We start from the raw sequence: 15,203 nt of genomic DNA on the forward strand, positions 1-15,203 counted from the left end.
TATATAGCTTCATTACATGAAACATAGTAAATCTGCAGCAGGATGGAATGTAGTATAGTTACATTACATGAAACAGTGAATCTGTGGCAGGATGGAACATAGCATATCTACATTACATGAAACACAGTGAATCTGCGGCAGGATGGAAAATGTAGTACAGCTACATTACATGAAACACATTGAATTTGTGGCAGGATGGAATGTAGCACAGTACATTACATGAAACACAGGGAATCTTTGGCAGGATGGAACGTAGTACAGCTACATTACATGATCACAGGGAATATGCAGCAGGATGGAACGTAGCACAGCTACATTACATGAAACACAGTGAATCTGTGGCAGGATGGAATGTAGCACAGCTACATTACATGAAACACAGTGAATCTGCAGCAGGATGGAATGTAGCACAGCTACATTACATGAAAGACAGAGAATCTGCAGCAGGATGGAATGTAGCACAGCTACATTACACGAAACACAGTGAATCTGCAGCAGGATGGAATGTAGCATAGCTACATTACATGAAATACAGTGAATCTGTGGCAGGATGGAACATAGTACAGCTACGTTACATGAAACACAGTGAATCTGCAGCAGGATGGAACATAGTAGTACAGCTATATTACATGAAACACAGCAAATCTGTGGCAGGATGGAATATAGTACAGCTACATTACATGAAACACAGGGAATCTGTGGCAGGATGGAACTTAGTACAGCTACATTAAATGAAACATAGGGAATCTGCAGCAGAATGGAACGTAGCACAGCTACATTACATGAAACACAGGTAATCTATGGCAGGATGGAACATAGTACAACTACATTAAATGAAACATGGAATCTGCAGCAGGATGGAATGGAGCACAGCTACATTACATGAAACACAGTGAATCTGCAGCAGGATGGAATGTAGCACAGCTACATTACATGAAACACAGAGAATCTGTGTCAGGATGGAATGTAGCACAGCTACATTACATGAAACACAGTGAATCTGTGGCAGGATGGAATGCAGCACAGCTACATTACATGAAATACAGTTAATCTGCGGTAGGATGGAACGTAGTACAGCTACATTACATCAAACACAGTGAATCTGCAGCAGGATGGAATGTAGTAGTACAACTACATTACATGAAACACAGCGAATTTGCGCTGGATGGAAAGTAGTACAACTACATTACATGAAACACAGTGATTCTGTGGCAGGATGGAATGTAGTACAGATGAATTACATGAAACACAGGGAATCTGTGGCAGGATGGAATATAGTACAGCTGCATTACATTAAACACGGGGAATCTGTAATCTGTGTAAACACAGGGCAAGTCTTACTTAGTGGGAGTTTTTCTTTTCCAGCTGAATAGCTTTTATGTGCTTAAGTAATTTGTAATGCTGTCACACTGTTTGTAGGTAGAGGTCAAAAGGGTCATGTCAAGCCCTTGAGGATATTGTAGTTCTTTGATTTAACCTCTAAGATATAACTAAGATATAATAACAGTGCCACAGTGTGCTATGTAAGTGGGTTCAAAACATCAATCATCCATGTCAAAAATAATGGCCACATAACTTTGTATCTTATTTGGAAGAGAAGGTGCCATCCACTGTTCAGATTATGGGAAACTACCTAAGGTAAGAATCTATCTTTAAAATAAAGTAAAAACAGGAACATATTAATAAACAGTAGAAGAAGAAAGAACCAAAGGAGATGATAAACAGAAATAAAGCTAAGCAAACAATGTGCTGTAAATGAGTAAATATTTAGTGTGTTACCAACACCGAATTACATAATAAATATGCCATTCAATTTCCCAGTTTACATTCTGATTTTCTGTTCTCTCTGTAGGGTTTCTGATGATCACCTGCTTTGCATCTATCACCAATGGTGCCCTCATATGTAGCATACTGGCAATAGAGATGAGGTATGATGACTACAGAATACAAATGAAGCCAGTGGCTCTTGTCTGTATCTCTATTTGGCGAGTCTTGGAAATTGCCACACGGGTTATAGTTTTGGTAATCTTCTGCAGTGCCCTTACATTTTGGATCTGCCTAATTGTCCTTACCAATATTATTGTATTTTCCTTTTTTCCATGGATCCAGTTCTGGAGGTCCAAAGCACCACTGCCAGAATTTGAGGACCTCACCAAATTTGGTACATCTGTGGTGTTGTGCCTTCTCACATTTACGTACGTTGGCATCAATACATTCTGCTGGTCTGCAATTCACCTGAACTTTAGTGACCAGGATTTAATCGAGAAGTCACTGAGCTGGCATGAGCTGGCATCATATTATGTTATACGTTTACTGGAGAATGTGTTGCTCATCCTTTTATGGCACTTTCACAAGACTGATTTCTATGAGGACATTAACACACCACTACTAGCTGTCCAGTTACTAACCTGCTATTGCATTGCCATACTTTTCATGTTATTCTTTTACTATTACTGTCACCCCTGCCAAAGACTCTTCACACACAGCTTTGCAAACTGGTTGCAATACATATGCTGTCAGAGAACACCAAATGTAAGAACAAATTCTAATGATTTCAACCAGAATGGAGAGCTAGAACTTTTGGTTGCAATCCAGAATGTCTGAAAAAATGCAATGCTAATGGGGAGTGGCTGTACCTTTGAAAGTTGTGCAAGTTAATGAATGACAGTGAGGAGTCTTTTGGATCACATAATCCATTTATAAATGTTTCTTTTTTAATTTACAGAAAAAAAGAGTCTCATGGTATTAGCCAAAATGAAGGGCTTTTGGTACAATCCCACATGTATAAAGACAACAGCTGCCTATGGAGAATAGCTGTACTCTCCAAGGCTGTGCATGTGAATGACAGAAATTGAGCAAATTTTTGGACTGCAGAATTAATTTATGAGTATTTGTGTAAATACTGTATATGATGTATATAGCAATGAATTGTTTATGTAGACTAGAATTGTAACTGTGGATTTGAGATGTATGTTATCCAGTAAATTAATTTATTCCTGAAAGAAAGTTATGTATAGCTAATGACAGTTTACATTCAAGTGGGAAACCATTGCATTGTACTGCAAGTGAAATGCTATTCTGTGGAAGGATTACTTGCTATTAATATTGTGGTGGTGCTGCGGTAGCGTTGTCGCCTCACAGTAAGACGCTGACCGGTTCGACTCTCAGCTAGAAGGTCTTCTGCGTGGAGACATGCGTGAATGGGCGTACCTTCGTTGAAGGTTGTGCGTTAGGGCTGGCAACTCAGCACGTAAAAATCAACTGCCAATCATTAGCAGACCGGAGTTCCACTGTGGTGACCCCTAACCGAGCAAAGCCGAAAGACACAACAACAACAACAATATTATGTTTCCAAAAGGCAAACTATAAATAGAAGAGGAAACAGAAAAAAAAGAGAGGGAGAAAGAGAGACAGAGATAGGAAAGATGAGGGGTTATAATAACAAGTGAAACAAAGGTAATGACAGCAGAGAAGGGTAAGCTACACAAGATATTTTGTAATATTTTCAGATATCCAGAGTCATATAGCTGCTTGAGGCAATTTTCTGAAATAGGTCCAGCAAATAAAATTGTTCACCTCAGTATTTTAAACCCAGAGCAAGAGTCTCAGAGACTGTTTTCAAAGAACCACACCTGCTGTAGCCTACATTGCTACCATTGTGGTTAATTTAAGGAGTATGCCCACCATTATTAATGCTGGTGCCCTTGTTTTAGAGATGAGGGGTGTGCTCCTCATTATCCATGCTGGTGCTCCTGTGTTGGAGATGAGGGGTGTACTCCCCATAAATCTATTCTGGTGCCCTTGTGTTGGAGATGATGTGTGTGCTCCCCATTATCCATGCTGGTGCCCCTGTGTTGGGGATGAGGGGTGTACTCCCCATAAATCCATTCTGGTGCCCTTGTGTTGGAGATGATGGGTGTGCTCCCCATTATCCATGCTGGTGCCCCTGTGTTGGAGATGAGGGGTGTACTCCCCATAAATCTATTCTGGTGCCCTTGTGTTGGAGATGATGTGTGTGCTCCCCATTATCCATGCTGGTGCCCCTGTGTTGGGGATGAGGGGTGTACTCCCCATAAATCTATTCTGGTGCCCTTGTGTTGGAGATGATGTGTGTGCTCCCCATTATCCATGCTGGTGCCCCTGTGTTGGGGATGAGGGGTGTACTCCCCATAAATCCATTCTGGTGCCCTTGTGTTGGAGATGATGGGTGTGCTCCCCATTATCCATGCTGTTGCCCCTGTGTTGGAGATGAGGGGTGTACTCCCCATAAATCCATTCTGGTGCCCTTGTGTTGGAGATGATGTGTGTGCTCCCCATTATCCATGCTGGTGCCCCTGTGTTGGAGATGAGGGGTGTACTCATCATTATTCTTGCTGGTGCTTCTGTTTTCTGAATTAAGAAACAAAGTCATTATTCAAACTGGTGCCTTGTGATAGATATGTGGGATGTGCTCACCATTATTCATGTTGCTTCCTCCGGGCCTCAGTTAAGAGTTCTGCTGTCTATTATCCACACTGATAGACCAATGTCTGCCAGAAGGAGTAAACTCACTCTGAAACACTGACTTCTTGTCTTCAAGTTAAAATGTGTGTTCAGCATTGTCCATTCTGATGTACTTGAACCTTAGTTCAGGGTGTGTGTTCACCACTATACATGAGTTCAGGAATCTACTTCCAAGCATTCCAATTACCTGTGCTTGTGTACCTGTACCTGACATAAGGAGTAGATGCATCGTTATCCATGTTGGTGCCCTTGTACCTGAATTTAGGTGTATATTAACCTGTAGACATGCTGGAACCCCTGTACCTCAGTTAAGGGATGTGCTACCTATTATCCTTGTTGCTGTCCCTGTACTTAAACATCATGTTCATCATTATCCATTCTGGAGTCCATGTACCTTAATTAATGAGGTTTGTTCATCAGTACATATACTGCTATTCCTATAGCCAAGTAAGGAAGACTGCTCCCATTGTCCATGGTAGAATCTCTGAACTGAATTAAGAACCATGATATCCATTATCAGTGCTTGTCTTTCTGTACCATACTTTAGGGGCACACTTTCCGTTATCCATGCTGGTGTCCCTGTACTTGAGTTAAGGGGTTAACTCCCCATTTTCAGTAATGGTCTTCCTATAACTAAGTAAAGATACATGATCTTTATTATCAATGTTTTTGTCCTTGTACCTGAATTAAGGAGTGTGCAGTCCATTGGAGATATGCACTAGACAGAAGAGGAATGAAGGTCAGCAGGACTAAGACAGAATATATGTGTGTGAATGAGAGGGAGGATAGAGGAATGGTGAGGATGCAAGGAGTAGAGGTGGTGAAGGTGGATGAGTTTAAATACTTGGGATCAATAGTTCAGAGTAATGGTGAGTGTGAAAGAGAGGTGAAGGAGAGAGTACAGGCAAGATGGAGTGGGTGGAGAAGAGTGTCAGGAGTGATTTGTGACAGACGAGTACCAGTAAGAGTGAAAGGTAAGGTCTACAAGAGGCTAGTGAGACCAGCTATGTTATATGGGTTGGAGACAGTGGCATTGACAAAAAGGCAGGTGTTAGAGCTAGATGTGGCAGAGTTAAAGATGTTAAGATTTGCACTGGGTGTGACGAGGGTGGACAGGATTAGGAATAAGTATATTAGAGGGTCAGCCCAGGTTGGAAGGTTTGGAGACAAAGCCAGAGAGGCAAGATTACACTGGTTTGGACATGTGCTGAGGAGGGATGCTGAGTATATTGGGAAAAAGATGCTAAGGATGAAGCTACCAGGTAACAGGAAAAGGGGAAGGCCTAAGATAAGGTTTATGGATGTGGTGAGAGAGGACATGCACTTGGTTGGTGTGACAGAGCAAGATTCGGAGGATAGGAAGAAATGGAAACAGATGATCCACTGTGGTGACCCCTAACGGGAACAGCTGAAAGAGAATGATAATGATGATGTCCGTTATTGATACTTGTTTCCTTTAAGCAGAGATATATCTTGACATGGATTTTCCATGCTGGAACTTTGTTTATAATCACTTACTGTCTTCTCTGTGCTTTGGTTAAAGGGTGTGCCACAATTATCCATTCTGATTCCCATCTACATAAGGTATTTGGTCCCTGTACCTCATTTAGGGAAATAAGCTTACCAATATCCATGCTGATGTCCTTGGACCTGGGATATGGGGACATGATAACCAGTATCCATGCTGATGTCCTTATATCTGGGTTATAGGGAGATGATTACCAGTATCCATGCTGATGTCCTTTACCTGGGTTATAGGGAGATGATTACCAGTATCCATGCTGATGTCCTTTACCTGGGTTATAGGAAGATGATTACCAGCATCCATGCTGATGTCCTTATACCTGGGTTATAAGGAGATGATTACCAGTATCCATGCTGATATCCTTTACCTGGGTTATAGGGAGATGATTACCAGTTTCCATGCTGATGTCCTTTACCTCGGTCATAGGAAGATGATTACCAGTATCCATGCTGATGTCCTTATACCTGGGTTATAGGGAGATGATTACCAATATCCATGCTGATGTCCTTAACCTGGGTTATAGGGAAATGATTACCAGTATCTATGCTGATGTCCTTTACCTGGGTTATAGGGAGATGATTACCAGTATCCATGCTGATATCCTTTACTTGGGTTATAGGGAGATGATTACCAGTATCCATACTGATGTCCTTTATCTGGGTTATAGGAAGATAATTACCAGTATCCATGCTGATGTCCTTATACCTGGGTTATAGGGAGATGATTACCAGTATCCATGCTGATGTCCTTTACCTGGGTTATACGGAGATGATTACCAGTATCCATGCTGATGTCCTTTACCTGGGTTATAGGAAGATGATTACCAGTATCCATGCTGATGTCCTTTACCTGGGTTATAGGGAGATGATTACCAATATCCATGCTGATGTCCTTTACCTGGGTTATAGGAAGATGACTATCAGTATCCATGCTGATGTCCTTTACCTGGGTTATAGGAAGATGATTACCAGTATCCATGCTGATGTCCTTTACCTGGGTTATAGGAAGATGATTACCTGTATCCATGCTGATATCCTTTACCTGGGTTATAGGAAGATGATTAACAGTATTTGTGCTGATGTTCTTATACCTGGGTTATGGGGAGATTGGTACCAGTATCTATGCTGAGGTCCATTTTACTTGGTTAAAGGGACATGATTACCAGTATCCATGCTGATATTCCTTTACCTGAGTTATAGGTTAGTAAGTAAATACTAGGGTAATGACCACCAGGACATTTAAAGCCAAACCATACAACCCAACCAGTTGTGTCCCTGTGTACCTTGGGCATTCATTAGGAGAGGGTATGTTATTTAGGAAGTTTCTAGAGGTTATGCACGGAGGCGGGAGTTATGTTAATTTGGGTGCTACTGTCAGCCTGTATCTATTAGAGACATGGGGGCCAGACTCAGGGTGAATCTCTGATTTCTCATCCATCGGTAGACGTTACACTTTAATAAGGTTTGGGATGGACTGTGTTTAAATACATGGATAGGAATCCTGTTCCACAGCATGGCAATCATCTGAGACACATATTTGTCTCACCAACATGTCTTACTGATGTTCAGAAGAAAATGTTAAATCCTTGTATCTAGTAGTTCTGATGCTGTATGTTTTGCAGATGTGAAAAAGGTCCATCAGAGCAGGATCCAAGAATGCCTTGCATGCCATGCATAGATTACCTCTCAGTATCCTGTAGTAGACCAAGTATAGAGACAGAGCTTTAGGGTGATCCATATAGGACAATGTGCTTATACTGTCAATTCTTCTGCTAAGGAACCTTTGTGGACATTCTATTTGTTGGCTATTTCTAGTCAGGGACATGCTAAAGAGGGCATTATCATAGAATCATAGGATCACAGGAGTTTACTAGGCTATTGGCCCTGAGGCCCTTATAAGCCTAGCCAAGAGTTTAGCCCAGGTTTAGACATGTCAGCTCCCAAAGCCCCTGTCCAGCAAGGACACAGGTGGAATCCCAGGGGTGTGTTTTCTGTTTCCTATCCAGTTATCCAGGCTGGGCTTAAAAAGGGATAATGAGGTACTATGCTTGACGTGGAGATTGAGTCTATTCCACAGATAGGGGAGTCTCTGGGATACAAATCTGTCCCACCAACAAGTCTTACTGATATCACAGACCAGATTGGGGTTGCACGTATGATTTGCTTGAGTGGAGCTTGAGTTGCGGATATGCAGCAGTCTCATCAAGGCAGGATCTGAGATTGCTTTTTATGCCAGACAGAGGTCACCTCTGAGGAGTCTGTATGAAACTGAGTAGAGGGGCAGGGCTGTATAGGGTAGATGTCGGAGGCCCTGGATTCTCCTGGTGAGGACCCTCTGTGGTCTCTCCAGCTGCTGCATGCACTTTGCGAGGTACATGCCAAAGGGGGTATTGTACTCAATAATTGGCCTTATAAGGAAAGAATACAGGGATGTTATGACCTCTTTGTCCCTGGATATGATACTCTTACTTATGAGGTGGGCCCATGTAGAAAGTTTTCCATACAATGAAAGCAACATGGTGGTCAAAAGTCAGGTTGCTATCAACCTGGGTGCCCAAATACCTTAGTACTGATTGTGTACTTAGGACATTGTTATTAATGTCATAATATGTGGGGACGTCACTCTCCCCGAAGGGGATGATGATGCATTTTTTGGCATTCAGCTTGAGCTCATGTTTCTGTCACCAGTCATTTGTTTGGGTGAGACCCTCTTGGAGGACATCCACTTCACTTGGGGAATTGATGACTGGACCTAGCTTGCAGTCATCTGCAAACTTAGTCAGCCATATCTCACTGGTTTTGGCCTGCACCTCAGGGAAGTATATCCTGAATAACAGAGACCCCAAGACTGATCCCTGGAGTACACAGCTCATTACCGGTCTACTGCTTGCAGTGGCTTCCCCTATTTTGATTAGGTGGGTTCTATCAGTGAGCCAGTTTGCTACCCATCTGGTAACATATAGATTGATGCTTTTTGAGAAAGTTTATCTACTATGCCCGAGTGGGGAATAGCATTGAAGGCTTTGACCAGGTCAAAGTAGGTGGCACTGTCTTCCCCTCATCCATTGCTTTGGTGACTGTCTCAAAGAATGTGCTTTGTACTTTATTAAAGTGGAGTCCTGACAGCCATTGGGTGCATTCTATTTGGTTACTGGTGTTCTTTTTTGCATCCTGGAATGAATGACTGTCTCAAAGAAGTCAACCAGATTTAACAGACATGACTTCCCTTTGACAAAGCCAAACTGTGTGGGATTGAGTTTTTGGTTCCCAATGTCCCTGTTAATGAGATCCATAATAATCCATTCCATGGCCTTGCAGATCAGGCTAGTTAGGCTGATGGGTCTATAATTTCCTGGATCGGTGGATGCTCCACCTTTGTGTAAAGGGATGACAGTGGCTGTCCAACACTCGGCTGGGACAAAGCTGGTACTCAGGCTTTGGTTGAATACGGTGCCTAATGGTGCTGCAGGTACATGCCTAAGTTCATGTAGGATGCAGCCTGGGATGTTATCAGGTCCCATGGAGGCTGCATTTTTTGCCTTTGAGAGGGCAGTGATGACCTTTTCCCTAGAGATAAGGAGTGGGGGGCAGGTACTGGCGATGTCATGATTTACTGTTGAGGGGACAGAGGGGAGACGTTTTCACTGAATCTGTCAGCCAGTAGATTGGCTATATCTACAGCATTTGCGTATGTCATGTCCTTGACCTCCAGCTCTGAACATATTTGGGTGCTTCCTTTGAGATTGCAGACATATGTGAACATGGCCTTATGGTTGTCTCTAGTAGATGTGGCCAAGTTGAAATCGAAGTTGGCTTTAGAGGATTTCACTAGTGCTCTTATTTGCTTGTTCAGGCTAAGGAGAGATTGCTTCCAATTGGGCACCTGCTCCTTCTTGGTCCTGGTCAGCAATTTTTTCCTTTTGTTATATAATTTATTTATTGCAGATGTAACCAGACAGGTTTACTCTTCCTTGCAGATGATGATTTTGTCCTATCAGGTATTCCTGATTGCATGCATCTATGTAAGTTCTTGTATAGTACTTTGGTGTAGATTTGGACATCGGTGCCAATTCCTACAGTGGGGGAGGGGTCTGTGAAGCTCTTTATACCATCCCTCAGGAGGTTGTAATCAGCTTTGGAGAAGTTTTTTTTGTTTGACCCTAGCTAGAGGGGGGGTCAGGGGAGATGGAGACTTTGAAAGTGACTGCTTTATGGTCGGATCTTACCAGGGAGGATGATACTGTAGGGGTGCTGCAGTGGTTACTCATGTTGGTTAGTACCAAGTCCAAGATATTATCATCTCTTGTGGGGGTATTGACTACCTGTTCCAAGGCATTTGCATTGATAAAATCGAGGAATCTCTGGGCATTTGTGTTCTGGCATGAGTAGTTTCTTTAATCTATGGTTGGGTAATTAAAGTCACCCTCTGGGGTAAAGGGTTGAATCTTGATAGATTTGAAGAGGTCCAGATAGAGGGAGTAGGCATCTTGAGTCAAATTTGGGGGCCTAGCCTGTAGCTAGCTATAATTTGAATAGAGGTCTTGTCAATGGTTAACTGCATCTGGAGTGTCTCCTGTGTGTCATACTGTTTGACCAAGGTGGAGGTGTGTGTGCCTTTAATATATATTCAAACTCCACCTCCTTTGGCTTTGCTGCCCACATTTTTGGGTCTGAATGTATGACAGGATGAGTAACCAGCTAAGGCTGGGGTACTCTCCACAGCTTTAACCAGGTTTCTGTGACTGTACAAATGTCAGCATCTTCCAGGATTAAGAATGTTTGCAATGAGTTCAGTTACATGTTTAGACTCCTAGCATTTAGCAGCATGACCTTTAATTTGCATTTTGTTGAAATTTTTATGTTGGTAGTATTGACCTCATGACTTTTCCTAAAAAAGGCACTATGGGGGAGGCAAGGGCTTTTGCTAGAAGCCTGAGCCCAAGTGAGACAGATGCAGGCCATTACTAGCAAAGCATCATGGTTTGTCGATCATATCTTCCCAAGCTGTCAGGCATTGGATCCCCCTGGAATGACACCAGAACCTAAGCCAATTGTTAAAGTCAATAATTTTCTGTTTGTATTAAGGCATCATTCTGTGTGACGGTAGAATGCTGCTTAAGGCTAGGGACATACCTGCCTGGAACACGTATTCAGCGAGCTCAATCATGTCCCTCCTCATATAGTCCAGGGTGGTACATCTCAAGGTGTTCTCATCAACAAGGACTATGACAGAGTCATAACAGTACCTGTTGTTGAGAGACTTGAGTGCTTGTGTGATATGGTGGATTCTGACACCTGACAAAAAACTAACCGTGACATTCTCCTTATCCAGCCTGGTGAAAGGCACAACTGTGTGTCTCACAATGGAGTTTCCTATGATTAATATGTTGGATTTATGGTTAGGCCTTAGTGGTTGAGAGACACTGGTGTGTGGACTATGCATGGTATATGGTGTGGAGGGTTGTGGACCTCTCATGTGTTTTTGCCTCTGAGGTCTCCTTTGTTTGGGTTTGGTTTGTTGAGAACCTCTGCATATGTGGGTGTGTGTTGTGCAGTTGTGAGTGGTGTTTGAGGTATAGTGCTTGTGCTGACAACCTTCTCAGTGCCAGATATACTGGCTTGTGAGGGAGAGAGCATAGACTCTAGCTCCTTTATATAATTGCATCTCTCACAAATTGTGTTCCTACATGGTAGTATTAGATGTTTGTCCATGTACATGAGGTAGTTGCTACACTGTCTCAGGATGCCCATATCAACCAGTCTGGCAGGAGAAACCGTAGGAGACAGTCCATCCATATTTGCCAGAATGTGAGGGAGAGAGGCCAGGGAGAGCTAAGCTGTAGATGTAAAGCCCAAGTGCTTAAACCAAAACTAAGAAGCTTAGAATAACACTTAAAATTTAAACAGGCTAAAAACAAGCAGTAATAAATGCAGCAGAGAAGATGCAATTATACACTTTAGAGAAAAAGTAGCAGAAAAAACAAAAATGAAGTAACAGACTAGGAGGAGGAAACACAAATACTGTAAAAGCAGCTGAATAAAGTTGTTTTGTTAGTAATGTGAAAGGGAGAAAGAATGTTCTCTCTGTATTAGGTAGAATGAGCTAATGACAGTGGACTGGGGGAGTATCCCAGATCAAATTTACAGTAGGTACGGGCAACTGCAAAGCTACCAAGTATAAGAACAAGACACGATTAGAGACTGAGGGTGGGAAACTATGCTACAACTACTAGCTACACTATTTTAGGCAGATAACACTACAGAAATATTTATCACAGCAAAAAACAGCAGTGAGACACTAAATAAAAGTTTTAAACAGATAAAGGAGCAAGGAGGCTATGGAGAATGCTTTTAACTGCAAACAAATCAGATATATGATACACTCCTTGGCAGGAAATCAGAACAAACAAACAGATGCTTAACAAATGGAGAAAATTTCAAGTTAATATCTTTCACACAGTGAAAGTAGCTAAAAAGTTTAACCAACAGTGTAACAGTAACAAAAGGGATTTAACAGGCCCTGTAAGGCAGACAATTTTAGCACAATAGTGCAGGTTAGTTTATAGCAATAAAATGCAGTAAAAATTAGTAGTCAGCAGACAATAAAAAAGTGCTATAAATGGTTAGAATAAGCAATAACTAGTAAGAATAAGCAAAAAAACAGGATACTTATTGTAATATATCACAAATCAGAGTTGTGATCAGTGCCCCTTCTCCATTCAGCTCAGTGTGAATAAACAGAATTCCTCTCAATGGCAGGGCCTAAATACCAGAAGGTATAACCTGAAACAACTAAAACAAAACTCAAAAAGACCAATGAGTGCTTACTGCAATCCCTAGACCAGACAAACTTTATCAGGCAGTGGCCAATCAACACAATTCTTTCACTAAAAGGAAGGAAGGCTTCTACTAATCCAAGATGGCCTGGAACATGTGCTCTGAACAAACAGCCACTAAAAACAAACAAACAGGCCAGAGACAGCAAACCTGAACTGGGACTATGCTACAGCTACTAGCTACACTATTTTATTCAGAAAACACTACAGAAATGTTTAGCACAGCAGAAAAATAGCAGTGAGACACTAAATGAAAGTTTTAAACTGATAAAGGAGCAAGGCAACTCTAGAGAATGCTTTTAACTGCAAACATATCAGTTATATGATATACTCCATGGCAGGAAATCGGAGCAAATGAACAAATGCTTAACAAATGGAGAAAATTTCCAGTTAATACATTTCACACAGTAAGGTAGCTAAAAACATTTTAAAAACAGTGTGACAGTAACAAAAGTGATTTAACGGGCCCTGTAAGGCAATTTCAGGACAATAGTGCAGACTAGTTTATAGCAATAAAATATAGTAAAAATAGTAGGTAGCAGACAATAAAAAGTGCTATAAAAAGTTAGAATAAGCAATAACTAGTAAAAATAAGCAAAAAAAAAAAAAAACAGGATACTTATTGTTATATATCACAGATCAGAGTTGTGGTCAGTGCCCCTCCTCCATTCGGCTCAGTGTGAATAAACATAATTCCACTCAATGGCAGCACCTAAATACCAGAAGGTACAACCTGAAACAGCTTTACAAAATGCTCAAAAGGACCAATGAGTGCTTACTCCAAGCCCTAGACCAGCCAACCTTTACCAGCCATTGGCCAATCAACACAATCCTCTAACTAAAATGAAGAAAGGCTTCTGCTAATCCAAGATGGCCTAGAACATTTGCTCAGAACAAATAGCCACTTCAAACAAACAAAGAAACAGGCCCAGAGACAGCAAACCTGAATTGGGACTATGCTACAGCTACTAGCTACCCTATTCTAGGCAGAAAACACTACAGAAATGTTTATCACAGCAGAAAAACAGCAGTGAGATACTAAATGAAAGTGTTAGACAAAGGAGCAAGGAGACTCAAGAGAATGTTTTTTAACTGATACAATCAGTTATATGATACACTCCTTGGCAGGAAATCAGAACACACAAATGGATGCTTAACAAATGGAGAACATTTCCAGTTAGTACCTTTCACTCAGTGAAATGAGCTAAAAAAGCTTTACAAACAGTGTGACAGTAACATAAGTGATTTAACAGGCTCTGAATGGAAGACAATTTCAGTACAATAGTGCAGATTAGTTTATAGCAATAAAATACAGTAAAAATAGTAGGCAGCAGACAATAAAAAGTGCTATAAAATGTTAGAATAAGCAATAACTAGTAAAAATAAGCAGAAAAAATAGGATACTTATTGTTATATATCAAAGATCAGAGTTGTGGTCAATGCCCCTCCTCTATTCAGCTCAGCATGAATAAACAAAATTCATCTCAATGGCAGGGCCTAAATACCAGAAGGAACAACCTGAAAGAACTGTAAAAAAGCTCAAAACCACCAATGAGTGCTTACTCCAAGCCCCTAGACCAACCAATCTTTACCACTCTTTACCAGCAAGTGGTCGATAAACAGAATCCTCTCACTAAAATGAAGAAAGTCTTTTGTTAATCCAAGATAGCCTGAAACATGTGCTCAGAACAAACAGCCACTGTAAACAAAGAAAGAGGCCCAGTGATAGCAAACTTGAACTGGGACTATGCTACAGCTACTAGCTACACTATTTTAGACAGAAAACACTACAGAAATGTTATCACATCTGAAAAACAACAGTGAGATACTAAATGCAAATTTTAAACAGATAAAGGAGCAAGGAGACTCTAGAGAATGCTTTTAACTGCATACAAATAAGTTATATGATGCATTCCTTGGCAGGAAATCAGAACAAACAAACACAGGCTTAACAAATGGAGAAAATTTCCAGTTAATACCTTTCACACAGTGAAACTAGCTAAAAAAGCTTTACAAACAGTGTGACAGTAATAAAAGTGATTTAACATGCCCTGTAAGGCAGACAATTTCAGGACAATAGTGTAGATTAGTTTATATCAATAAAATACAGTAAAAAAAATAGTAGGCAGCAGACAATAAAAAGTGCTATAATGGTTAGACTGAGCAATAACTAGTAAAAATAAGCAAAAAAGCTGGATACTTGTTGTTATATCACAGATCAGAGTTGTGGTTAGTGTCCCTCCTCCATTCAGGTCTGTGTGAATAAACAGAATTCATCTCAATGCCAGGGCCTAAAGACCCGAAGGTACAATCTGAAAGTACTTAAAAAAGCTTAAAAGG

General features: G+C 41.2%; 1 protein-coding gene across 1 annotated transcript in view; it reads left to right on the forward strand.

Moving 5' to 3' along the window:
• LOC122808551 (membrane transport protein XK-like) overlaps positions 1 to 2,604 on the forward strand; it is a 589,568-nt gene extending 586,964 nt beyond the window's left edge. The window contains exon 3 of the mRNA XM_044079505.1: positions 1,853 to 2,604. Coding sequence (XP_043935440.1) covers positions 1,853 to 2,604 — 752 coding nt within the window. The remainder of the gene's footprint in view (positions 1 to 1,852) is intronic.
• The last annotated feature ends 12,599 nt before the right edge of the window (positions 2,605 to 15,203 follow it).

Source organism: Protopterus annectens, chromosome 8.part0, assembly GCF_019279795.1.
Source record: "Protopterus annectens isolate FY-2018-M chromosome 8.part0, PAN1.0, whole genome shotgun sequence".
NCBI classification, from domain to species: domain Eukaryota; kingdom Metazoa; phylum Chordata; order Ceratodontiformes; family Protopteridae; genus Protopterus; species Protopterus annectens.